General features: G+C 39.5%; 1 protein-coding gene across 1 annotated transcript in view; it reads right to left on the bottom strand.

Moving 5' to 3' along the window:
- Positions 1-12,089, bottom strand: part of LOC124974660 (non-histone chromosomal protein HMG-14-like) — a 131,062-nt gene extending 118,973 nt beyond the window's left edge. Inside the window, exons 1-2 of the mRNA XM_047537764.1 lie at positions 12,015-12,089; positions 5,420-5,545 (exon numbers count right to left, since the gene is read on the bottom strand). Coding sequence (XP_047393720.1) covers positions 5,420-5,545; positions 12,015-12,089 — 201 coding nt within the window. The remainder of the gene's footprint in view (positions 1-5,419; positions 5,546-12,014) is intronic.
- Between the last annotated feature and the right edge of the window lie 826 nt (positions 12,090-12,915).

The following is a 12,915-nucleotide window of genomic DNA, read 5'->3' on the forward strand; positions in this document are numbered from 1 at the left end:
AGGGACACGACAGGTGGTGCCGAAACCCGGGAGTCAGAACTTTCAGTGGTCAGGGGGTGCACCGGTGAATACCACAGGTAAGTGTGGCGCTCCTCTATAGATAAGAGAGAGCGGTAACCGACTTTGCATAGTCGGTCAACAAAGATAAATACAACCGACTTTGCATAGTCGGTCAACAAAGATAAATACAACCGACTTTGCATAGTCGGTCAACAAAGATAAATACAACCGACTTTGCATAGTCGGTCAACAAAGATAAATACAATCCGACTTTGCATAGTCGGTCAACAAAGATAAATATAATCGACTTTGCATAGTCGGTCAACAAAGAAAGATATTTTGTTTTCGCTTTCATTCTGCTTGCTCTGAACGCTGCTTTCATTATGGGCAATTCTCCATCTAGTTCATTGGTACAGTCTTTAGATTTTTTGTTGCGCTCCAAAGAGCTCAAGGTCAAACGCAGTACTTTAGAAACATTCCTTGTAAGAATTGATAAAGCAGCCCCATGGTTTGCTGTCTCTGGAAGCTTGACTCCTGCCAGCTGGGATAAGTTGGGAAAAGATTTGGATTTCCTTCAGGAGCAGGGACAATTGGAGAAAGGGGTGATACCGCTATGGAAATTAATAAAAGGATGTATTCTTGATGGTAGATGTCAGGAAGCTATTCATAAAGGACAGGAAGTTCTTGAACAACTACATGAGGAGAAGTCCGAGGATTCTATGAGTACTTCCAGTAAACATAGTGCAGGAGAGCAGGTTTATGGAGCTATTCCAAAGAGGAGACTATACCCAGATTTAAAAGCCCTTAGAACACCAGAAGATACAGGGGAGTCAGAATCAGACGGTGATGAGGAAGTGAAGGAGCTAACGCAGCACTTACGGAAGGTGAAGATAAAAGAAGGGGGAACTAAGAGGCAAAAAGATTTTAGACAAAAGGACTATGAGGAAGAACAGAAGCCAGCTCTAGCCTATGATCCTCCCCCATATGTGGGAGGGGTTCCAGGCACGGGTAGAACTTTTAACTCTGCAGCTTGGAGGGCTGCCCATGTAGAGTTGGGGTTTGCCTGTCCTGTATTCCAGGATAATGATGGGGGAAGACATCAGGAACCCATAGAATTTAAAACGATAAAGAATATAGCAGAATCTGTCCGCACTTATGGTGTGGATGCTGCTTTTACTATCGCCCAAATAGAGGGGCTCAATAGATTCTGCATGACCCCCTCGGACTGGGCCAGTTTAGTGAAAGCTTGTGTTTCCCCAGGTAAATATTTAGACTGGAGAGCCTTCGTGTTAGAGGGGGCCAATGAACAGGCTGCACGCAACCAAGCTATGGGCAAACCTGCCTGGGATGTAGATATGCTTCTGGGGCAGGGTAGATTTGCCAATCAGCAAACAGGCTTTCCATTAGAGGTTTATGAACAAATTAATAAGATCTGCATTGCTGCCTGGAAAGCACTTCCTAACAAAGGAGAAGTGCGAGGTAACTTAACAAAAATTGTCCAAGGCCCCACAGAAGCTTTTTCAGATTTCGTGGCTAGAATGGTAGATGCAGCAGGAAAGATCTTCGGGGATGCTGATGTAGCTATGCCTTTAATTAAACAATTAGTATATGAACAATGTACAAGAGAATGCAGAAATGCTATTAATCCATTTAAAAGCAAAGACATAGAGGCATGGATGAAAGCTTGTAGAGAAATAGGTGGCCCATTAACAAATGCAGGCTTAGCCGCTGCCTTCCTTCGCATGGAAGGACTATTAAAGGCTTTATTAAAGGCTAATGGAGCACCTTTAGAGGTTTCCTCAGCTAGGAAGTTTTAAAAACTGTAGAAGACAAAGCCCCTTGGTTTTTAGATAAGGGCTTGTTGGATCAAGAGAAACTATCACAAGAGACAGAAAAAGGCCCCCCTCCTGATCCCTTCCACGCAGCTCCATGGCCACCTAGGGAGGGAACACCCGTGTCCTTGAAGCAGTCCTCCCCCTAGGCAGAGAGCTCAGCAGCTCCGTTCCTCAAAAGTAGTAAGAAATAATGTTTTGTGATTTTCTGCATTCAAACCTAACCTGATTTCTCAACCAGGAAGAAAAAGGGTTAAAAAGTCCTGGGTGATCCTCCCTCCCCCTTGCCTGGCCTTGCTGAAGCCTGCATTGGAATGTAGACTGCAGCGGTCTCAGCGGGAAAGGGAGGTAACCTGAAGATAAGAAAAAAAGAAAGAAAAAAGGGTGTCTGTTTTAAACTTCTGGGCTGCTACACAGAATTAACTCATTTTCCAGGATTCTTGTTTTGTTTTGTTTTTCTTTAATGCTGTATTTTTGAGCTCATAATTTTGATCTTGCATACCTAGGTTAATGATTTTTTTTCTTTTTGATCAGTTCTATTTTTTATTCAACTAAAGTTTTTGAACATCTGTTACATTGCAATGGAGATTCACCTATAAAGTTACAAGGCCTTTGATTTTGTGTTATGTGTATGTTGTGCTGTCTAATGTCATGTTTTGTCTGTATCAAAACTGAGCGCTCCTAAAATTAAAATTTAAAAATGGATCCAAATACTTTTATTCACGTGATTTAAAAAGGTTCAATTTAAATTGAGTAAACTAATAAAAGTGAAATGTCTTTAAAAATAACTTGCAAGTCTCTAGGTGGTCAAACTAATGGAATGTTGATGTTAAACAATGTCTAATATCAATTGTTTCTAGGACTTTTCTTCAACAGGAAAGAGACAGCAAATACTGTTCAGGACACTTGTCTAATATCTTGACTAAAAACAAGGTTACTAAGAGTTATGTCTTAACAAGTACAATTCTATATACAAAGGGTTCTAAAGGTTTCAACTGTGTCTCAGTTAGAGTACTATAAACAACAAAGTATTTTATCTTGTTAAAATGGTGTAATTTATCTAAATTCAGAAATTTCATAAGAGTTGTTTCAGAATGTGAACAAATGGGGGTCAACACATAAAAAAGAAAAAATAAAAGGTTCTAAAAATACAACTATATTTAGTGAAGAAGAAAATCTTTCTGGATAAGAAAGTGTTATATAATGAAATACATGAGGGTCTAAGTAAATGCTAAAAAAGTCTGTGTGTAAGTGAAGGGCAAGTTTCAACAAGTCTGTGTGTAACTAAGTTGGTTGTGTGTATGTGAGACAGCTAAAGCTATTAAAGGTTTTTCCTAAGGTGAAATACTAATGTGTTGATATAAACCAAAGCTTAATCTATATGGTAAAATGACAAGGATTTCTTAGAAACACTAATTTACCCTTAACTTTGTATCTATTAAGTTTTTTTTCTTTAGAGCAATTAATCTTAAAAATTGGGGTTTATCCAATTATGGTTAAACAACTGTTAAAAGTATTGTACTATGTTACAGAGTCTAAATTTTTCTTTAAAAACTAAATTTGGTAAGATACAAATGTCAAGGTAATTGTGAAATGGTCACTAGTTGTATATTAAATATGTTCATATTTTTCAGGTATACAAGTTTTTAAAGCAGGGAATTTATCAAGCTGTGCTATTCTCCAGATTAAACTTGTCTGTAATGGTAATCTTAAACTTATAAAGAGTAAATTTTAATTGGGGATTTATTTCTATCATTTAATGTTCTATTATAGGACCTGCTATCAATGGGGTACGTGTAAAATTTGTTACTTTTTACATTGAGATAAAGAACTTCAAATATAAATGTATTTATAAAAGTTAGAGCCTGACTTGTTTAAAGGTTAATTTTGTGAAACATAAAGGTATTTTGCCACTTTATCACACAAAAGGAGAGTTAAAAACTCTCTCAGCCTTTCTTTAATTCATGTTTTAGATACAATGTTAAATTGTGTTAATTATAAAGTTTATATAGACTCAGGAAACAGTATATGTACACTACTTAATGATATTTAAGGAAGAAACAAAGATCAACATCAAAATTAGAACACTTAAGATTTGTAAGGAGCCACGCCTTACCTGAGATAAGGCTCTGCCTCCCACCTTACTGCATGTTAGAGTGACTCCAAAATAAGTCAGACTTCAGCTTATTTAAAGTTATAATCAAAAGATTGTTTTTTTTTGTTGTAAAATTACTATGATCTCAAATAGGGAATATAATGTGGTTCTCAGTCAAAATTCAAAATAGCTATTATACAAGCAGAATATATTTTTACTCTTACTTATTTCATTTTGTAAAACTGTTACCTATTAATGTTTTGCAGAAGTAGCTGCTTCAAGAACACGCAACCTAGGTAACTTGTGATAATAAGCCATCACCTAACAGATAGTGGTAACAGATACCAGAACAGATAGTGGTAACTTCCAGAACTAATGCAGACTCCAGTTAGATAAAAGGGTAAATAACTGTAAAGTGATGGACATTAAAGTTAAAGCCCAGTACTCTTACTTTATGACTGGTGAGACTGGCTTGCTGGATGATTAAGATCAAACTTAGAGATTGGAGTACAGAAGGCAAGATACACCAGTATTTGGATCTTTTGCCCTCAGTCAGCCTGAACCCAGGGAATAAGAGGACTTCTCTAAGGAGCACTTAAGGTGTTGGAAACTGTAGGTGCCATCAATCTTAACAACAAAGTTTCATCTTTATTTACTCAGTTACAAAATTTGATTTTGGGCCGTTCTGCGCCCTTTTATCCTGTACATATAAGAGCTCATACGGCTCTCCCTGGACCTATTGTTGAAGGAAACGCAAGGGCAGATGCCGCTACCCACACAATTTGTTTTCTTTCTTCTCTTGACAGTGCTCGAGACTTTCATAATAAATTTCATGTTAACTCCCAAACACTTCGTAAGTGCTTCTCTATTCCTCGAGCAGAAGCGAGACAGATTGTCTTAGATTGTTCTCATTGTGTTCCATTTCATCATCTCCCTTCTTTTGGTGTTAACCCCCGAGGCTTGCGACCTCTTACGATTTGGCAAATGGATGTAACTCATATTGCAGAGTTTGGTTCCCTAAAATATGTTCATGTCTCAGTAGATACTTTCTCTGGAATTATGCATGCCTCTGCTTTGGCAGGAGAAAAAGGCCATCATGTCATCTCCCATTGCCTAGAGGCTTGGGCCGCCTGGGGCCTTCCATGCTCCTTGAAGACAGATAATGGGCCGGCGTACACTGGTCAACAATTCACCTCTTTCTGCTCCACTATGGGAGTGCAACTGACTCATGGCTTGCCTTACAACCCCCAAGGTCAGGGAATTGTGGAGAGAGCTCATAGAACGATTAAAGAACTTTTGCACAGACAAAAAGGGGGAATAGGAGCAAGCCGTACTCCTAAAGAGCGTTTGTCTCTGGCTCCTTTTACCATTAATTTTTTAACTTTGGATGCAAATGATAATTCTGCGGCTGACAGACATTGTTCGCCACCTGCCCCCCTTTCCTTAGGGAAAGTGAAGTGGAAGGATGTGCTTTCAGGCCAGTGGTACGGACCTGATCCCGTGCTGATATGGGCACGAGGTTCTGTTTGTATTTTTCCACAGGATCGAACGGAACCGCTTTGGGTGCCTGAGCAACTCGTGCGTAGGATACCTGGGAGTCTGCTAGCCTCGACTTCAGCTAAAGGTGTGAAGGAACAGAATGAAGAATCTACTGATCCTGTGGTGTCTGGTCCTGATGATCCAATGGGCCAGTCAGAAGCCAATTTCTAAGATAAGGCTCTGGGCGGTTACTCGGGCATGGCCGATACCTATGCCGATCCATGCTGATTCCAATATTTTGCCAACCCTTTTCGCCACCACTTGTGAGATGGAAATGCCATGTCATGATCCTATGTCTACTGAAACCTCCGTCTTTAATCTTACATCTTTTAATTTGACTGAAGTCTTTTGTTTTTCCCTTCATAGTGATAGTCAACACTGTGTGCGTCTGCTCCTTAAAAATGTCACCTCCTGGGACAATTCCTTGCAACATAACAGTGTATCTTTAAACATACTGACTGCTGCCCTCACGCAGGTCTCGCAGGGATTGCAGTCTGGATCTGGTGTGGGAAATAATAGTGGAGTGGTAAATATCACCACCCTGGTTACTGTGAGTACCGGTCATTTTCCATGGGCAAGGAAAAATGCGACAAATGCCACACGGTTTCTTGCTTCACCCGCTTGTACCCCTTACAAAAGCTTTCCCCCAATATTTACTCATTGTCAAGACAGAAATTGGGATTATAAAGAGGTGGCTCCGGGATTCTCTATATCTCCATCCCTTAAGAAGTTTTCCTATAATTTCACAAAAAATGGTACCTCTACCGGATCGGGGTGGCCTTTTTATCAGTGGCTGATAGGTAATCGGGCCGGAGCCACGGCTGACATCTCTGCTTTAGCCTTATTAAAAGGAGGCAATTTCTCTTTGCATAATGCAACAGGTACTGTCACGGAAGATATACAGAAAGGACATCGACTAGGAAACTTGTTGTTGCATAAGCAGCTATATTATGCTACTCTTCCCCCTGCTCCAGTATGCTTAACCCCCCCTTTTCTATTTCTATTATCAAACAGTTCAGAAGTGATTTTAAATTGTTCTAATGATAATATTACCTGCCTGCTTTCAGAGTGTTGGAACGGTAGTGAATCTGTTGCTGTGATTGTAAAGGTACCCACCTTTGTACCTGTCCCAGTGGAGGTCAATCCAGATAATTTTCCGTTGGTGCACCTCTTCAGAGAAAAGAGAGACTTTGGCATTACCGCAGCCATAATAACTGCTATTGCTGTCTCTGCTGCTGCAGCCACTACCGCTGCTCTAGCCATGACCAATCAAGTTCAAACAGCACAAACCATTAATCAAGTTATACAACAAACTGCACAGGTACTGGAATCCCAGGACCGCGTTAACAGACATATCCTATCAGGGATCTTGGCGGCGAATCAAAGGATAGATTTGCTACAAGTACAGTTGGATGAACTTTTCAACATTGCACAAGTTGGATGCATCGGGAATCATAAACACATGTGTATAACTCCAGTAAGATATGAAGAAGCAAAAAATCAAAGCCACTTGATTTCCGCCTTTCTTGCAGGCAATTGGTCCCTAGAAGCTGAAAAGATGATGACTCAACAATTATTGCAGATTGCGATTTTAAATGACACCCGTGTTGAGCCTGTTACTTTGAGTCAGTTCTCTAGCTGGCTCACCTCTGCCTTTAGTTATTTTAAAGAATGGGTTGGTGTGGGGATCTTTGGATGTATTTGTCTTGCAGGTATCTGCCTTTGCCTTTGGTTTATTTGCAAGCTAAGAGTGCGTCAAGCACGTGAAAAGGCGGTGTTAATTCAGGCTGTGTTAGCCATTGAACAAGGGGTGTCACCTTCTGTGTGGTTGGCTAATCTGGCACGGGAATAAGTGGCATTTTTAGTATATCTCTGTTAGAGTTAGAATTATCATTTATGCTAGGTGTCTGCAGGGTATTGCTGTAATTACTATATACTTTTCTTTGAGGACTGTGTATTTGCATCCTGGGGATTTCTTGTACCAATTAAGGCTTCAATTGTCTTGTAACTTCCACCTTTGATCTTGAGCTATAACAATAATGTTGGAGGAGAGAACTGTTACTGTATGCCTTGTGTTCATTATGGTGCCCCTGTATTGTGCAGCATTGGCAAGAAGGGTAATGTGTTTTCCTACCTCAGGCCTTTGCAGTTGCGTAAGCTGGATAAGCTCCCCCTAGTATGGTTTTCCATACCGCTATGTCTTCATGGACACAGGATGCGAGGCAAAGCACTGCACTTGAGAGTTTTATTTTTAAACCTCAAGGAAGGCATGCCCTATTGCATGTGGGTTTGATGTCCACGTCCCACCCTACGAAAAAAGGCATCGGCTTAGGTGATATCAGGCCCGGAGAAGGCGCCACTCTGGGACTGACGTTCACTATTTGCCACTTTTGCACAGTAGGATAGGGCCTCTACCTTCACCTGTGTTCATAAAATAAAGAAGGGGGAGCTGTGGCGAGCCGCCTCGCCACCATGATAAGATGGTGATGGTTTCCTGAAGTGCTTTCTAGGTAAACAAGCCCATATTTGGTTGAGCCAACTGTTGCAAGTGGGAACACCTATGAACATAAGCCAAGTGGCAGGAGTAGATTGGCTATTGCAAGAGTATAAAAGTGTGTGAATTCGGCTCAAAAGGAGGAAGAAGAAAAACCATGGTTTTATAACAATAAGGTCCTTATTAAATTGCTGAAGGAAGATTCCTGTGTCGTGCTTTCTTGCGGGCGAGGGACACGACACACTGATTCTTTCCACAGCTGTATCCATCTTCTGATGATCCCATCAAAGGACTTTTCATTTTTGACAGTGTCTTTAATTCTACCATTTCCTTTTGTTTCCTCATTACCATGCCCATCCCTCCACTTGTGTTGTCCATATCTTCTTTCATGTTGTCCCCATCACATCCCTTCACATCCATTCACATATTAATTATTCCCAACCTGGTTGTTTTAGCATCTTTTTCATATGTGTATCTGGATCAGATACTTGCTTTGAATCTTTATATGATTTTTCTTGCTTTTTGTATGCCTATGATTTTTGGCTGAAAGTTCAACTTGATATATCAGGTAATAGGAACTGAGGCAAACAGGCTTTTATAAAAAAAATGCTGTTGTAGATGGACAGAATGTCTTCATTTTATTTGTTTATTTTTATGTGCTTTGAGGGATCAAACCCAGTGTCTCACTCATGCTAGGCAAGCACTGTGCCATGGAGCTACACCTCCAGCCCCACAAACAGGCTTTTTAATGAGAGATTTTATGTTTTTTCTGGCTGGGAGTCAGATTGAGTTTAATGTATCCTGGATCTATAGGTGTCAGAAGCCTCAATTTCCTCTCATATCCTTGTTTGATTATTGTTGTCCCCCCCCCATTATCTTTGGGTTTCCCTGGAAAGTTCCTTTTTAAGAGTCTGTGTCTTTCAGTTCTCCCAGTTGCAATCCATTGCTATTATAATGAACCCTGTTGTTATGGTGGCAAGATGCTGAAAAGGGGACATGGTCTATAATCTAATGATTAAATCTGAAGGATTTTCTTCTTTAGCAGGCCTGAATTCCTGTACCCTGACTGTCAAAACAGTTTTTCAGCTGGTTATTTTTCCCCTTCTCTTATGAGAGAAATGGACTTTATTTGCTATTTAATGGCCTTCAATCAGAGAAGATTTTGGAAGTGTTTCTTTGGAGAATAACTTTGTTTTGAACACAGAATTCTCTGGGTATGTTTCAAAATGGTGACTTTTTTATTTCCTCCTACCTGAAATATGAGGGAATTTCCCCTTGAGTGTTCATGAAAAGAAGCTGGTGAGTCTCCTGGGGGTAAAACTCACAAAAGTGTGGTGTATCTAAAGGTTGGGTCCCAGAAGTGTTCAACTCTTTAGGTAGTCCATATTCACCTTCACTGGTCAATTACATTTTAATTGGTTCTACTTGTTACTGGGTGCAGTTCTTCTACTCTTCATAGACTGATTCTTTGAATTCACCTAAGTGTCCAAATTTCAAAAGTCATTCTTTTGTTATGGATCTGTGATGGATAAGAAGTGTTGCTGCTTTTCTATTTGGTTAGATTTTTTTCTTGTTGTGAAGAACATGAGAGTGAAAACTTCCAATATCCTCATCTATTACCTTTATTTTATTTATTTTTTAATGTGGTGCTGAGAATTGAATCTAGTGCCTCACAAGTGACAGGTGAGCACTGTGCCACTGAGCCACAACCCCAGCCTCCAAGCTCCTGATTTTAACTCTTGTTTCCTTTTTCTTGCTTTCTCATGGTTATTTGACCCTTTATTTTCAAATTTCATTTTGATTTATTCACAGTGCTTTTGAATATATTTTTAGAGATTATTATTTTTGTTCAAGGTATTTTATTACATATACCTAGTATTTCTGTCTACTAGTATTAATATTTTAGTAGAGCAAGTGAAATGTAGAAAACTTACTTCTCTTCATATTCCTTTATATTTTTCTAATTTATGATATAATTCTCTCTACATACGCTGAGAATCACAACCAACAGAGTTATATTATTTGCTTCAACTATCTACCATGATTTACAAATTTCAAGAGTCTCTTGTGTTCCTTCTCTGGTCTGATATTCTAAGATTTTTTTTCCCTCTTCTTTCTGTTCAGAGAACTTCTATTAACCACTCTTAGCATGGTCTTCTGGTGACAAATTCTTCTCTTGATTTAAAAATATCTTAAGAACTGGATGATATCTATGGTCACAGGTACTTGACAGGCTGAGGCAAGAGGATCATGTGAGCCCAGGAGATTTTTGTTGTTGTTGTTTTGTTTTGTTTTGTATTGTTTTTTGGTTTTGGTACCAGGGATTGAGCCCAGGAGCACTCAACCACTGAGCCATATTTCCAACTCCTTTTATGGTGGGTTTTTTTTTTTTTTTTTTTTGAGACAGGGTCTCACTAATTGCCGAGACTGGTTTTGAACTTGAGATCCTCCTTTCTCAACCCCCACAGCAGCTGGAATTAGAGGTGTGCACAACCATGCACTCACAAGCCCAAGATTTCTAGGTCAATCTAAGCAACACATCATCTCTTAAAATAAAACACCCATCTCTGAAAAAAAAAAAACTATCCTCAACACTCAAAAATAAATTTCTGGATTACTTCATCATTTCTGAAGGGTATTTTTCCTGGATTGACAGTTATTTTACTTACATGCTTGAAGTCTTTTGCCACCATCTTCCCCAGTTTCTGATGGGAAATCTGCTGCTATGTGACTTGGGTCTTGCCTGTGGGTGAGGTCTCTTTTCTCTCTCACTGCTATTGAGAGTTTTCTTTTCTTTTTAAATTTAACAGCTGTCACAAACTTGACTATGATGTGGATTTATTCTGGATTATTCTGTTTAGAGTTTACTCATGTTTTTCAGTCTATGTCTTTTGCCAAATTTGGAATCTTTTCAGTCACTCCTCCTTGGAAATATTTTAACCCCACCCATTCTCTCCTCTCCTGAACTCCAAATATGTAGATGTTAGATCTTTTGCTACAGTGCCACAGTTTTTGAAGTACTGATATTTTTTTTCTTTTGTGCTTTAGTGCATTTTCTCTGCTGTTCAGATTGGGTAATTTCTATTGCTCAATCTTCAGGTTCACTGATCTTCAGTTCAGTCAATTCTGTTAAACCCATCCATTGAGGTTTTACTTTGGTTGTATTCTTCTGCAGGAAATCATCTGTCTATAACTGGAAGTTCCTATTTCTAGGATGTTTTTAATTTTTAAAATGTTTCTTTATTCTTCATCATTGCCTGCCTACATTTTGCTTATTTCTTTGATCTTGTTCAATGGGTGCTGCTCCCTCCTATATACCTAAAACTGCAAAAAATGAATAAATTTGCTGAGGACCTCACCAACAGATGTAATATTTTTATAAAGTTAGTTGCATCTTTTTTCTTAGAATATTGTGGGGGTAAATTCTTTTGTTAACTTATAGAAGTTACACTTAGAAAAAATTGAGAAAAGATAAGAATTTTTTTGTTGTTGTTAAAAACAAATTGTTTTGGTTATCTGTGCTTTGTTATTTTGGATTTCCTAATACCTAAATCTTTGTATTCTTTTTAAGCATGACTTTTTAAGTGCATCTCATAAATTTTAATATTATATTTTCATTATCAGCTCAAAATATTTTAAAACTTTAATTCTGATGTATATCTGTGGATTTTTAAATGATATTTCTTAATTTACAAACATGTGAGTATTTCCTAGTTTTCTTTTTTGCTGGGGACTATGTGATTGGAGCATATAATTGGACATGAGTGACTCCATGCTGCCAGACCAATCTGACTGTGTAATTTTTCTTTTCTCTCTGTCCTTCCTTCCTTTCTGTGTGAGCCATACTGATATGCTAATTAGGAAACCCTAAGGTGTGCAGTGATATGCTAATGAGTAAACCCTAAGGTTTTACAGTATGATAAGGAATGTGTGCTGTGCCAAAAAACTATGTGTGCTCAGATAGTTATGCAAATTATGTAACCCTAAGGTTTTAGAGTGTGATAAAGTGTGTGCTGTGATTTTTGCTGATTTTAAAAATGTATAAAAACCCAACGTTGTAACTGGACCGGTGGCAGTCCTCCTTGCTTGCCTCCCGGAGCACGACTGCCCCGTCGGTACCAGCCACCATTGGTCATTGCCTCGCCATCCTCCGAGACTGTTTTGCTGTATGAGAGAACCGTCAATAAAGAGCTACACGTTGGACCCAACTTCTTGGTAAGAGTCAATTCTTGTTTCCTCTGATCTGTACCTCAGGTGAAGGTTCCTAGGTGCACTTCAAGAAGAAGACGCGAGCCAGGTGCTCGCGTCAGTTGGCGTAGTCTGCAGGATCCATATTTCAACACCTCTGCGGAAACTCAATGGACAGTGTGAAGTAAGAACCACGCATCTACTGGACTATATGGTGAGAGACTGGTACCGGTGATGTGCTCTGGGTTTTGCTTGCTTGCATTAGTGCTTGCTTATATTAGCTAGAGAATAATTGTAAAAATTGAAAAAGGTGGAGAGTTGTAAAATAGAAGCCAGTCGATGTCAGACCAAAGTAGCTCTTGTTAATTCATCTAATCGGTCAGATTCAGATATTCAAGCCTGAATACTGACATTGCTCACCGCCTTGGCCTGAAACTCCAAAAGGCACGACCGGCTTGCCTGGTCTAAGACCGGCAAGGGAATTTGCTGTGGTTGTATCTGAAACTCCAAAAGGCACGACCCTATGGTCTAAGACCGGCATGGTCAGCAAACCTCAGTTGAAACTCCGAAAGGCACGGCCGGCTTGTCTGGCTTAAGACCGGCAAGGGAACGTGACACCCGCATTACCCACGGTAGCGGATACTGAGAGGGCGCTGGCAAAGGTAGCGGATGATCCCACAGTAACCCCAAGGTAGCGGACGGCAAGGCAACAAGAGTATATGTCAGTATAAGCTAATGCTAAATAACTGATAACTTAAACCGATTCG

The sequence above is a fragment of the Sciurus carolinensis genome, unplaced genomic scaffold (genome assembly GCF_902686445.1).
Source record: "Sciurus carolinensis unplaced genomic scaffold, mSciCar1.2, whole genome shotgun sequence".
Classification (NCBI taxonomy): domain Eukaryota; kingdom Metazoa; phylum Chordata; class Mammalia; order Rodentia; family Sciuridae; genus Sciurus; species Sciurus carolinensis.